The following is a 12,692-nucleotide window of genomic DNA, read 5'->3' as shown; positions in this document are numbered from 1 at the left end:
AACGATTTTATCTTAGTTTCGGCCTTCTGAATCCAACGAGACCATCCGCAAGGTCGTAGCTTTTATATTAGCCGAGATATGGCATTTTTGATGCCCATTTTTGGCCTAAAAAACGAGGTCGAAAAAATACTCGATTTCTTAGTTCTGCTCGGATTCTCTTATAACCCGGTATTTTCGTGATCTACTTGATGAGAACAATCCGCTGGTATAGTTAGTTCGAATTCGAAAAAAAAAAATTTTCTGAAAAAAATCCAAACGGGGGGGTATACCCCAAAAATGAAAAAACCCAAACTTTGAAGGCCGATATCTCGGCTTCTATGAGAGCTATCGGGAAAATTCCAACGATTTTATCTTAGTTTCGTGCTTCTGAATCCAACGAGACCATCCGCAAGGTCGTAGCTTTTATATTAGCCGAGATATGGCATTTTTGATGCCCATTTTTGGCCTCAAAAACGAGGTCGAGAAAATACTACATTTCTTAGTTCTGCTCGGATTCCCTTATAACCCGGTATTTTCGTGATCTACTTGATGAGAACAATCCGCTGGTATAGTTAGTTCGAATTCGAAAAAAAAAAATTTTCTGAAAAAAATCCAAACGGGGGGTATACCCCAAAAATGAAAAAACCCAAACTTTGAAGGCCGATATCTCGGCTTCTATGAGAGCTATCGGGAAAATTCCAACGATTTTATCTTAGTTTCGTGCTTCTGAATCCAACGAGACCATCCGCAAGGTCGTAGCTTTTATATTAGCCGAGATATGGCATTTTTGATGCCCATTTTTGGCCTCAAAAACGAGGTCGAGAAAATACTACATTTCTTAGTTCTGCTCGGATTCCCTTATAACCCGGTATTTTCGTGATCTACTTGATGAGAACAATCCGCTGGTATAGTTAGTTCGAATTCGAAAAAAAAAAAATTTCTGAAAAAAATCCAAACGGGGGGGTATACCCGAAAAATGAAAAAACCCAAACTTTGAAGGCCGATATCTCGGCTTCTATGAGAGCTATCGGGAAAATTCCAACGATTTTATCTTAGTTTCGGCCTTCTGAATCCAACGAGACCATCCGCAAGGTCGTAGCTTTTATATTAGCCGAGATATGGCATTTTTGATGCCCATTTTTGGCCTAAAAAACGAGGTCGAAAAAATACTCGATTTCTTAGTTCTGCTTGGATTCTCTTATAACCCGGTATTTTCGTGATCTACTTGATGAGAACAATCCGCTGGTATAGTTAGTTCGAATTCGAAAAAAAAAAAATTTCTGAAAAAAATCCAAACGGGGGGGTATACCCGAAAAATGAAAAAACCCAAACTTTGAAGGCTGATATCTCGGCTTCTATGGGAGCTATCGGGAAAATTCCAACGATTTTATCTTAGTTTCGTCCTTCTGAATCCAACGAGATCATCCGCAAGGTCGTAGCTTTTATAATAGCCGAGATATGGCATTTTCGATGCCCATTTTTGGCCTCAAAAACGAGGTCGAAAAAATACTCGATTCCTTAGTTCTGCTCGGATTCCCTTATAACCCGGTATTTTCGTGATCTACTTGATGAGAACAATCCGCTGGTATAGTAAGTTCGAATTCGAAAAAAAAAAAATTTTCTGAAAAAAGTCCAAACGGGGGGGTATACCCGAAAAATGAAAAAACCCAATCTTTGAAGGCCGATATCTCGGCTTCTATGAGAGCTATCGGGAAAATTCCAACGATTTTATCTTAGTCTCGGCCTTCTGAATCCAACGAGATCATCCGCAAGGTCGTAGCTTTTATAGTAGCCGAGATATGGCATTTTTGATGCCCATTTTTGGCCTCAAAAACGAGGTCGAGAAAATACTACATTTCTTAGTTCTGCTCGGATTCCCTTATAACCCGGTATTTTCGTGATCTACTTGATGAGAACAATCCGCTGGTATAGTTAGTTCGAATTCGAAAAAAAAAAATTTTCTGAAAAAAATCCAAACGGGGGGGTATACCCGAAAAATGAAAAAACCCAAACTTTGAAGGCCGATATCTCGGCTTCTATGAGAGCTATCGGGAAAATTCCAACGATTTTATCTTAGTTTCGGCCTTCTGAATCCAACGAGACCATCCGCAAGGTCGTAGCTTTTATATTAGCCGAGATATGGCTATTTTGATGCCCATTTTTGGCCTCAAAAACGAGGTCGAAAAAATACTCGATTTCTTAGTTCTGCTCGGATTCCCTTATAACCCGGTATTTTCGTGATCTACTTGATGAGAACAATCCGCTGGTATAGTTAGTTCGAATTCGAAAAAAAAAAAAATTTCTGAAAAAATTCCAAACGGTGGGGTATACCCGAAAAATGAAAAAACCCAAACTTTGAAGGCTGATTACTCCGGTTCTATGACAGCTCTCGGGAAAATTCCAACGATTTTATCTTAGTTTCGGCCTTCTGAATCCAACGAGACCATCCGCAAGGTCGTAGCTTTTATATTAGCCGAGATATGGCTATTTTGATGCCCATTTTTGGCCTCAAAAACGAGGTCGAAAAAATACTCGATTTCTTAGTTCTGCTCGGATTCTCTTATAACCCGGTATTTTCGTGATCTACTTGATGAGACCAATCCGCTGGTATAGTTAGTTCGAATTCGAAAAAAAAAAATTTTCTGAAAAAAATCCAAACGGGGGGGTATACCCGAAAAATGAAAAAACCCAAACTTTGAAGGCCGATATCTCGGCATCTATGAGAGCTATCGGGAAAATTCCAACGATTTTATCTTAGTTTCGTCCTTCTGAATCCAACGAGATCATCCGCAAGGTCGTAGCTTTTATAGTAGCCGAGATATGGCATTTTTGATGCCCATTTTTGGCCTAAAAAACGAGGTCGAATAAATTCTCGATTCCTTAGTTCTGCTCGGATTCCCTTATAACCCGGTATTTTCGTGATCTACTTGATGAGAACAATCCGCTGGTATAGTTAGTTCGAATTCGAAAAAAAAAAATTTTTCTGAAAAAATTCCAAACGGTGGGGTATACCCGAAAAATGAAAAAACCCAAACTTTGAAGGCTGATATCTCGGCTTCTATGGGAGCTATCGGGAAAATTCCAACGATCTTATCTTAGTTTCGTCCTTCTGAATCCAACGAGACCATCCGCAAGGTCGTAGCTTTTATATTAGCCGAGATATGGCATTTTTGATGCCCATTTTTGGCCTAAAAAACGAGGTCGAAAAAATACTCGATTTCTTAGTTCTGCTCGGATTCTCTTATAACCCGGTATTTTCGTGATCTACTTGATGAGAACAATCCGCTGGTATAGTTAGTTCGAATTCGAAAAAAAAAAATTTTCTGAAAAAAATCCAAACGGGGGGGTATACCCGAAAAATGAAAAAACCCAAATTTTGAAGGCTGATATCTCGGCTTCTATGGGAGCTATCGGGAAAATTCCAACGATTTTATCTTAGTTTCGTCCTTCTGAATCCAACGAGATCATCCGCAAGGTCGTAGCTTTTATAATAGCCGAGATATGGCTATTTTGATGCCCATTTTTGGCCTCAAAAACGAGGTCGAAAAAATACTCGATTCCTTAGTTCTGCTCGGATTCCCTTATAACCCGGTATTTTCGTGATCTACTTGATGAGAACAATCCGCTGGTATAGTTAGTTCGAATTCGAAAAAAAAAATTTTCTGAAAAAAGTCCAAACGGTGGGGTATACCCGAAAAATGGAAAAACCCAAACTTTGAAGGCTGATTACTCCGGTTCTATGACAGCTATCGGGAAAATTCCAACGATTTCATCTTAGTTTCGTCCTTCTGAATCCAACGAGACCATCCGCAAGGTCGTAGCTTTTATATTAGCCGACATATGGCATTTTTGATGCCCATTTTTGGCCTAAAAAACGAGGTCGAAAAAATACTCGATTTCTTAGTTCTGCTCGGATTCTCTTATAACCCGGTATTTTCGTGATCTACTTGATGAGAACAATCCGCTGGTATAGTTAGTTCGAATTCGAAAAAAAAAATTTTCTGAAAAAAATCCAAACGGGGGGGTATACCCGAAAAATGAAAAAACCCAATCTTTGAAGGCCGATATCTCGGCTTCTATGAGAGCTATCGGGAAAATTCCAACGATTTTATCTTAGTCTCGGCCTTCTGAATCCAACGAGATCATCCGCAAGGTCGTAGCTTTTATGTTAGCCGAGATATGGCATTTTTGATGCCCATTTTTGGCCTAAAAAACGAGGTCGAAAAAATACTCGATTTCTTAGTTCTGCTCGGATTCTCTTATAACCCGGTATTTTCGTGATCTACTTGATGAGAACAATCCGCTGGTATAGTTAGTTCGAATTCGAAAAAAAAAATTTTCTGAAAAAAGTCCAAACGGTGGGGTATACCCGAAAAATGGAAAAACCCAAACTTTGAAGGCTGATTACTCCGGTTCTATGACAGCTATCGGGAAAATTCCAACGATTTCATCTTAGTTTCGTCCTTCTGAATCCAACGAGACCATCCGCAAGGTCGTAGCTTTTATATTAGCCGAGATATGGCATTTTTGATGCCCATTTTTGGCCTAAAAAACGAGGTCGAAAAAATACTCGATTTCTTAGTTCTGCTCGGATTCTCTTATAACCCGGTATTTTCGTGATCTACTTGATGAGAACAATCCGCTGGTATAGTTAGTTCGAATTCGAAAAAAAAAATTTTCTGAAAAAAATCCAAACGGGGGGGTATACCCGAAAAATGAAAAAACCCAATCTTTGAAGGCCGATATCTCGGCTTCTATGAGAGCTATCGGGAAAATTCCAACGATTTTATCTTAGTCTCGGCCTTCTGAATCCAACGAGATCATCCGCAAGGTCGTAGCTTTTATAGTAGCCGAGATATGGCATTTTTGATGCCCATTTTTGGCCTCAAAAACGAGGTCGAAAAAATACTCGATTTCTTACTTCTGCTCGGATTCCCTTATAACCTGGTATTTTCGTGATCTACTTGAGAACAATCTGCTGGTATAGTTAGTTCGAATTTGAAAAAAAAAAATTCTAAAAAAATATGATACGAGATCGCATGCAAAGTTTTATTGTATTTAAAACAAACAGTTTGGGAGACTGTCGGTGCGTTGCATTGACCGATTCGACAACCGCGCCATCTCTTATAAGTCTTAAGAATAACAGCTAATCACCCGAAATTCTTGATGGTTATTCTGACAGCTGTCACTAATTCTTGCTAAATTGTCAATAAAGAAAACGTCACTAGTTCAATGCGGAAAATTTATTTAATTGAAAAAGTATTCAATTTTCCCATTATAAAATAGTTGAGTGGCAGCCAAAAAAAAATGTATAAGCCCGCAAGGGATTAACTTTATTAGATCGTTATAAAACCGCTCCGTGACTTTTTAACAATTAAATGATCCCAGGATCGTTCAGTCAAGATGAAGAAGTTATTTTCGAAAATTGAGAAAAACATCGATACTGCCCCCAAGGAACCCAACACCTTTATCGGAAAAACTTTTACGTTCGGTCGACAAACTGTGGTCGTCGAGGATATATTGGCGGAAGGTAAATTAAGCCAGAAACCTCCTAACCATTATAGTTGGAAGGGGGGTGGATAAGTCCTTAGCAACAGCATAAGTAGATCAGTAGGACAATCCTAAGAAACTTTAAGTCTAAGCAATTCTACTTCATCCCTTAATTAACTTTCCATTATTTTAGGTGGTTTCGCTATTGTGTATCTGGTAAAGGGCAACAATGGCACCAGATATGCCCTTAAAAGGATGTACGTCAACAACGAACAAGATCTTAACGTTGCCAAACGTGAAATTCAAATTACAGTAAGTAACCCCTAAACAAGTTATTTATTTAAAAACCCTTTTTGTCCTCTTTAGAGTAGCTTAAATGGGCACAAAAACATCATAGGTTATGTTGACTCGAGTCTGGTACCAACAGGGGGTGGGGTCTACGAAGTCTTACTACTAATGCCTTACTGTGCCGAAAATGTGTTTGGCCTCATGAAGGCCAAGGGCAAACCAAACTTTTCTGAGATGGAAGTCTTGACTATTTTCTGTGATATGTGTGAAGCAGTATCTAGGTTGCATCATTGCAAGACACCCATTATACATAGAGATTTAAAGGTAAGGAATTATTGCTATCATAAATAAATAACAGATAAAAAGTTATGTTATGGGTCATTAGAATTCCACAATTGATACACAAGAATATTGATTGTTCTAGGTGAAATGATTCATACTGACATTATTAATAAGGTTTCATAAAATGAATTAGTTTAAATTAATTGCAAACATTTCATTGTAAAAAGTGGATTATTCTTGAATTTTTCAGGTGTATTTAGTATCCAATGTTAATCTGCAACATATTTACTTCTATGTAAATTTGTAATTTCAAGGTAAACCATAGACTTATAACCAAGTATAGACCAACCTAAGATGATCAGTCATCGAAATATAGGAAACAACATGGTTCAAATTTGTTAACTTTATGTATAGTAAATCTAATTGGATATTGCTACTTTTAATTGTTGAAGTCAAGCTTGTATAATTAGGAAATTAATATTTATTACATATGCATTTCAAATTAAGATAGAGTTTCTGATAAAGGGTGCAATCAATTTGATAGTCATAAGAATTAAAATAGAAAAATGTTGAGATTTGAAAGTTAATATTAATAAAATAGCAACAGAATTGGATATATCTAAGTATACAAACAATGAATTTTTTTAACATTGGTTATAACATAAGTGACAAAACAATAAAGGTAAAATAATCCCTATAAGAACTCAAAAAATACCATTATTATAAACAAACAAAATTTGTCATGAAAAAAAGGCATTTATTTCCAACAGGTTTGTTATAAAAATGCATAACATTCTATGTACTTCAACAGACTATATACATACTAGAAAGACCCTACAGCACCTACATATCTATTTTATGCTTTCTATAATGGACCTTAAACTGTCAACAAAAATATCACACTGTTCATGTAAATTATTATTCATATAATTCTGACACATTATATTAATAGCAGATTTAAACAAAATATTAGTCCTAGCAGGATTTACATAAAATAACCTAAAATTCCTTGAGTTTATTCTTGGTACCCTGAAAAATTAATCCAGCCAAAAGGGTGGGACAGTCAATATGGTTATAAATAAGGTTATATAAGAATTTTATGGAAAGAATTTCTCTTCTTTTTGCTAACGGTATAATATTAAATTTATTTAAGTATAATTGACTATCCAAACTAGACACCTTCCTCTCTAAACCAGAGATATGTCATAAAATATAAATCAAGCACTGAAAGGAATATTTCTATGGATCCATCTAGATTTTGGATTTATGCTGGTTCTAAAAAGGCTGGCACCAGGCTACCCGATGATGTGGTAATTCACAAAAAGTTTAAAATTAGTGGTCAACATAACAAAAAAGGATGTATAACTGTTAATGCATGTTTAATGTTTCTCTCTTATTATCAGTTTTTGTCACAGTTTATCAAAGTGTTATAAGTTGTGTTTGATATCTAAATGTGTGTTTTTAAGTGCTTAATTTGACTGGCTATAACTAAAGTTAATCCCTAGAACAGAATTACATAGAATCAATAAAATGCCAAAGACAGAGGATTTTTAACAACAATACATTGGAATTTTTATTAGTGTAGCAAATTTTCATACTTTTTAACTGATATTAGTGCATTGTATTTCAGCTGAAATATTAAATTTTAGTGCCTCTTTTTTAATAGCAAATTGTTTGTGTAACCAGGAAGTAAAGGATGACGGAAGTGTTTGTCTGTCCTTATTGTAATCGCAAATGCAATCATAATCATGCAGTTATTGAGTGTTCTAGTTATTTATCGTGGGTTCATAAAGGCTGTTCCTTGTTAACAAATACGGAATACGATCTATTGGCTGGGAAATTTAAGAAAAACGGGTCTCATAACTGGACGTGCAAAAATTGCAAATCAAATGTAAACAAACATCTTTCTGCTGGCTCGGGCTCTGACATCGGTCATAATATCACTTCTGTAAGTGTTTCTGGAGACACTGAAAGTCTTGAAAGTGAGGTAAAACTAAAAGAGCAAATGGATAGCCTTATAAAGAAACAAAATACTTCAAATAAGGACATTCTTACAATTGTGGTCAGCATTATTGACCTCTTATTGAAGCAAAAACAATGTTTGGAAGGCTCTTTGAAGGAAATTAATGAGAATGTAAGACTTAAAAATGATCGAATTGACGCTCTGGAGTCGAAGATTGAAGAACTTAGTGTAGAAGTCTCAGCTTAAGGCGGGTGGAAATAGACAAGAAACAACAAATGCCCCCCTAAACCGCTTGTCTGCAGTTCAGCAAGTGGACATGTACTCTAAAATTCAAAAGAGATCCTCCCGTTCAAAAAATATTATGGTATTTAATATTAATGAAAGTCGTTCTGAGGTGACCAAAGATAGAATAGATTATGACAGAGCGCAGATACTTGAAGTCCTAAACACTCTTAACTTGCCTGAAATAACTGACTTCAAAAAAGGGTGAGAGGTCTAAGCCAATCAAAGTTATATTTGCTGAACCTGGATCTGCTCTTGCTTGCCTAAAACGCAAACTGAGGCTTTATACCACAGCTGTACACATTAAACCTGATCTGACCCCAACTCAACTAGCCCATTTAAAGCAATTATACTCAGAACTAAATGAGAGAAAGGCCAATGGTGAGAATAATATCGGCATTAAATATAAAAATGATAATCCGTTTATCACCAAGATTAGCTCCTCTTCAAGTGATGGTCAGTCAAAAAACGGAGTTTAAACCCCCTGAAAATATATTATCAGAATGTTGGTGGTATGAAAACGAAGATCTCAGATTTTAAACAAGCTGTGGCCCTGACTGTATATGATGTTATTATTTTAACTGAAAGCTGGCTTTCGATCAATATAAATGGCTCTGAAATCAACATCAGAGGCTATTCAACATATAGAAAAGATAGGTGTGTGCTGACAAGTGAAAAGCAGTATGGTAGAGGAGTCGTGATGTTTGTCAGGAGCTCACTTTGTCCCAGGCTAGTGAAGACTGATTTTGAATCTTTGTTTGTTGAACATTTGTTTGTTTGTTGCAATTATGGAGGTACCCAACTTATTTTTGCAGGAGTTTATATCCCTCCTAATTCTGGCCTTGATGTTTATCAACACCACTGTGGTGCTGTAGAGCAAATTTGTTACAATAATCCATCATCCAAATTAGTTCTGTGTGGAGACTACAACCTGCCACATGTCACATGGGGCAGCCATGAAGATCGATTAACAGCAATTGGTCAGCCTGTAAGCCATGCAACCTGTTTAGTAGAGTCCTTTACATTTTAAGATCTTAAGCAATTAATTTCTGTTCCTAATGGATGTAATGGTTACTTAGATTTAGTTTTCAGTCATTTTAAAGAAACCAATTTTATGCGAGCTATTGATTATCTGTTGCCTGAGAGTATGCACCATATTCCTTATGTTGGTGAGATAGCTGTTATGCATCCCCCTCAATTGAAAGTAGAGCATACTTACCTTGATTTCAAAAATGTCAATTATATTGGATTTAACAGCTTTCTTTCCAGTATACAGTGGAGTAGTCTTTTTCAGGATAAGAGTATTCAACTCTGTAGTGACACTTTTTATGAAATCATTAATCTGGGTCTAGCTATGTTTGTTCCAACTAATGTGTACAGAAGCTCCAATTTTCCTTCTTACTTTACCTCTGAATTGAGGACAAAAATAATATTGAAAAAGCAAGCACACCAACAATATAGAATAAGCAGCTACCAGAGGGATTTTGAATTATTTGCTGCAATGCGGTCTGAATGTAAGATTTTGGCCAGACGAGATTATAACAACTATTTAATCAATACTGAAAGCAATATTACTGATAACCCTAAAAAGTTCTGGTCATTTGTTAACCAGCAAAGAAAATCTCACAATCTACCTACCTGTATCTTTTATAATAACAAAAGTGCAGATAATAGTAAAGATATAGTTGATTTATTCGCTAATTTTTTTTCTAATGTTTATTGCAACAGTAATGTAAGAACTCCCAATTTTAGTTTAGAGAATAGGCTTGATTTTTCTATTTGTGATATTGGCTTGTCTGAGGTATTTGATAAACTCTCTAAATTACCTAATAAACTTTTCTGTGGACCTGATAAGATACCTGAGTACATGTTAAGCAGACTTAAATATAGTATATCACTTCCTTTGTTTTTGTTGTTTAATAGATCTATATCAGAGGGTGAGCTTCCAAATATATGGAAATTAAACTATATAATCCCTGTGTATAAGTCTGGTGAGAGGGATTGCATTGAGAACTATAGAAGCATCTCAAGGCAGTCTGCTGTTCCCAAGATTTTGGATGATATTATATGTGATCAGCTTAGGTGGGCGTGCAAGGGGGTGTTTGATGAGAGGCAGCATGGGTTCATTAGTGGTAGATCTACCTCTACTAATCTTGTTTTATATGAGGTTGCCTTGCTGGAGGCCTTCGAGAATGGTTATCAAGTGGATTTAATTTATACTGACTTCTTGAAGGCCTTCGACAGGGTCAATCATGAGTTATTACTAGCAAAACTTAGTTCCCTTGGCTTTAGTGAAAGATCTCTAAGGTGGTTTAGAAGCATGCTGCTGGGCCGTGAGCAGCGTGTTAGGATTGGAGATTCTGAATCTGAAAGTATCTTGGTTACTTCTAGAGTTCCTCAAGGGGGACACTGTTCCCCATTGCTTTTTGATTTATTTCTGACTGACCTTGTAACGTGTTTAACTGACTGTGATTACTTAGCATATGCAGATGATTTGTGTGAAACTTTTCCGTGTTATTAAGTCACAGCGGGACTCTGATATCTTACAACACAATCTTACTTCTTTTGTAAAGTGGGCTAATATGAATGATCTCTCTTTAAATATAAATAAGTGCTACTCAATTGGATTCTCTAGACTTAAAAATAAAATGAATAATATATACACTATTGATGACATAGTACTTAGTTCTGTTGACTCAATAAAGGATTTAGGAGTAGTCTTTGATACTCAGCTCAAATTTGGGGAACACTGTGATCTTGTGGAGGGGAAGGCCTCTTAGATGTTAGGTTTTGTTTTACAAACTTGTCGTGACATGTCTATATTTACTTTGAAGATACTTTATTGTTCATTAGTTAGAAGTCATTTAGAGTATGCCTCGATCATTTGGTCTTCTTTTTATAATTGTCACAAAATGCAACTTGAAAGAGTCTAAAAGAGGTTTACCCGGTACTGTTCCTACAAGTTGAATATGCAGGATAACCTACTTGACATGGAGGCAATATTGGGACTTCAATCGTTGGAATCTAGAAGGATTCAAAGTGACCTCAGCTTTATGTATAAGGTTATTCATGGGCTTATTGATTGCCCTGATCTCATCAATAGCTTTAATTTAAAGGTCCCTGCACGCACCCTAAGGAGACATGAACTGTTCGCTTTACCAATCTGTCACTCCAACTATTCTTTACATTCTCCAATCTAGTCGTAGTCTTGCCTATTTAAACTCTCACCCTGAACTTGATCCATTTGCAAGCTCACTCTCTGGATTTATTGGTCAACTGGGTCAAATATTTTAATTTATTGTTTTCTTATTGTGTTTATTTCTTGTGTATATATTTTGAAGACTGTCTAATTATGTTCGTGATAGTACTTTTATTATGTTAATCTTTTACTTTATTTAATATTGTAACCAAATCTTTTGTAATATGGGGTTTCCCGTATATTGATTGAATAAATGAATAAATAAGGCTTACAAAATGTTGGGTTTTATTAAGAGGCACACTTCCATTAAACTCTGTATTTTTCATTGGTTCGCAGTCAACTTTCGGAGTCGAATTCTTGTATATGGTCACCTTATTATGCTAAATATATAATGTGTCTAGAAAAAGTTCAACGTAAATTCATAAGATATTGCGATTAAGATTGCTGAACATTGAAAAGTTGGAGACTCGACGTAAAAACTGCGATATTGTCACAACATACAAGATTCTTAACAATGTAATACAGTCTCCTGAGTTGTTGTGTCAGCTTAATTTAAATGTTCCTCCTACTACAGTGCTCAGACAGACTAGATTATTCTAACTTGAACAACATCGTACACTGTATGGTGAAAACTGTGCAATAGGTAGAATGATGATTAACTCAAATCGTGTCAGTATAGATTTGTTTCATGGCTCTCTGAGTTCACTTCAACGAATTTTAAAATCTGCTTAAGTGCAATATAATTTTTTATCTTGACTTGAAGTGTGTCTTCTTTTCTATTGCAGTTACTCTGTTTTAAACCATTGTTGTCCTTATATTTTATTTAATTTTATTGATGTTACCTGTTATCTGTTATTTAGATAGCTAGATATTTAATGATAGTACTAATACTTCAAGTGCTTTATTGCGGTATAAAATCTTATTTTGTTGAATATTTTATATACTCTATTTATTTTGTAAATTGGTAAATTACCGTAATATATACTGAACTGAACTGAACCATATTGGGTCCTATTCTCTTCATTATATATATCAATGGCTTGCTAAATTTAAATATGAATGGTAAAATTATATCCTATGCTAATGACACGGTACTTGTTTTTACTGGTAAGACATGGCAAAACAAAGAGTGTTGGTTTCAGTATTGTCAAACAATGGTCGGACTCCTTTAAATTATCTCTAAATTTATCCAACACAAATTATATTGCA

General features: G+C 35.8%; 1 protein-coding gene across 2 annotated transcripts in view; it reads left to right on the top strand.

The window, feature by feature from the left end:
- The first annotated feature begins 5,159 nt into the window (after window positions 1-5,159).
- LOC126750613 (BMP-2-inducible protein kinase) overlaps window positions 5,160-12,692 on the top strand; it is a 93,117-nt gene continuing 85,584 nt past the window's right edge. For both annotated transcript variants that reach the window (XM_050460264.1, XM_050460265.1), the window contains exons 1-3: window positions 5,160-5,509; window positions 5,663-5,781; window positions 5,836-6,081. In XM_050460264.1, the coding sequence (XP_050316221.1) occupies window positions 5,383-5,509; window positions 5,663-5,781; window positions 5,836-6,081 (492 nt within the window). In that variant the 5' untranslated portion in view covers window positions 5,160-5,382. The remainder of the gene's footprint in view (window positions 5,510-5,662; window positions 5,782-5,835; window positions 6,082-12,692) is intronic.

This window comes from Anthonomus grandis, chromosome 2, assembly GCF_022605725.1.
Source record: "Anthonomus grandis grandis chromosome 2, icAntGran1.3, whole genome shotgun sequence".
NCBI classification, from domain to species: domain Eukaryota; kingdom Metazoa; phylum Arthropoda; class Insecta; order Coleoptera; family Curculionidae; genus Anthonomus; species Anthonomus grandis.
The sequence above is the reverse complement of the archived record's forward strand: the minus strand, read 5'-3'. Positions and strand labels throughout refer to the sequence as shown.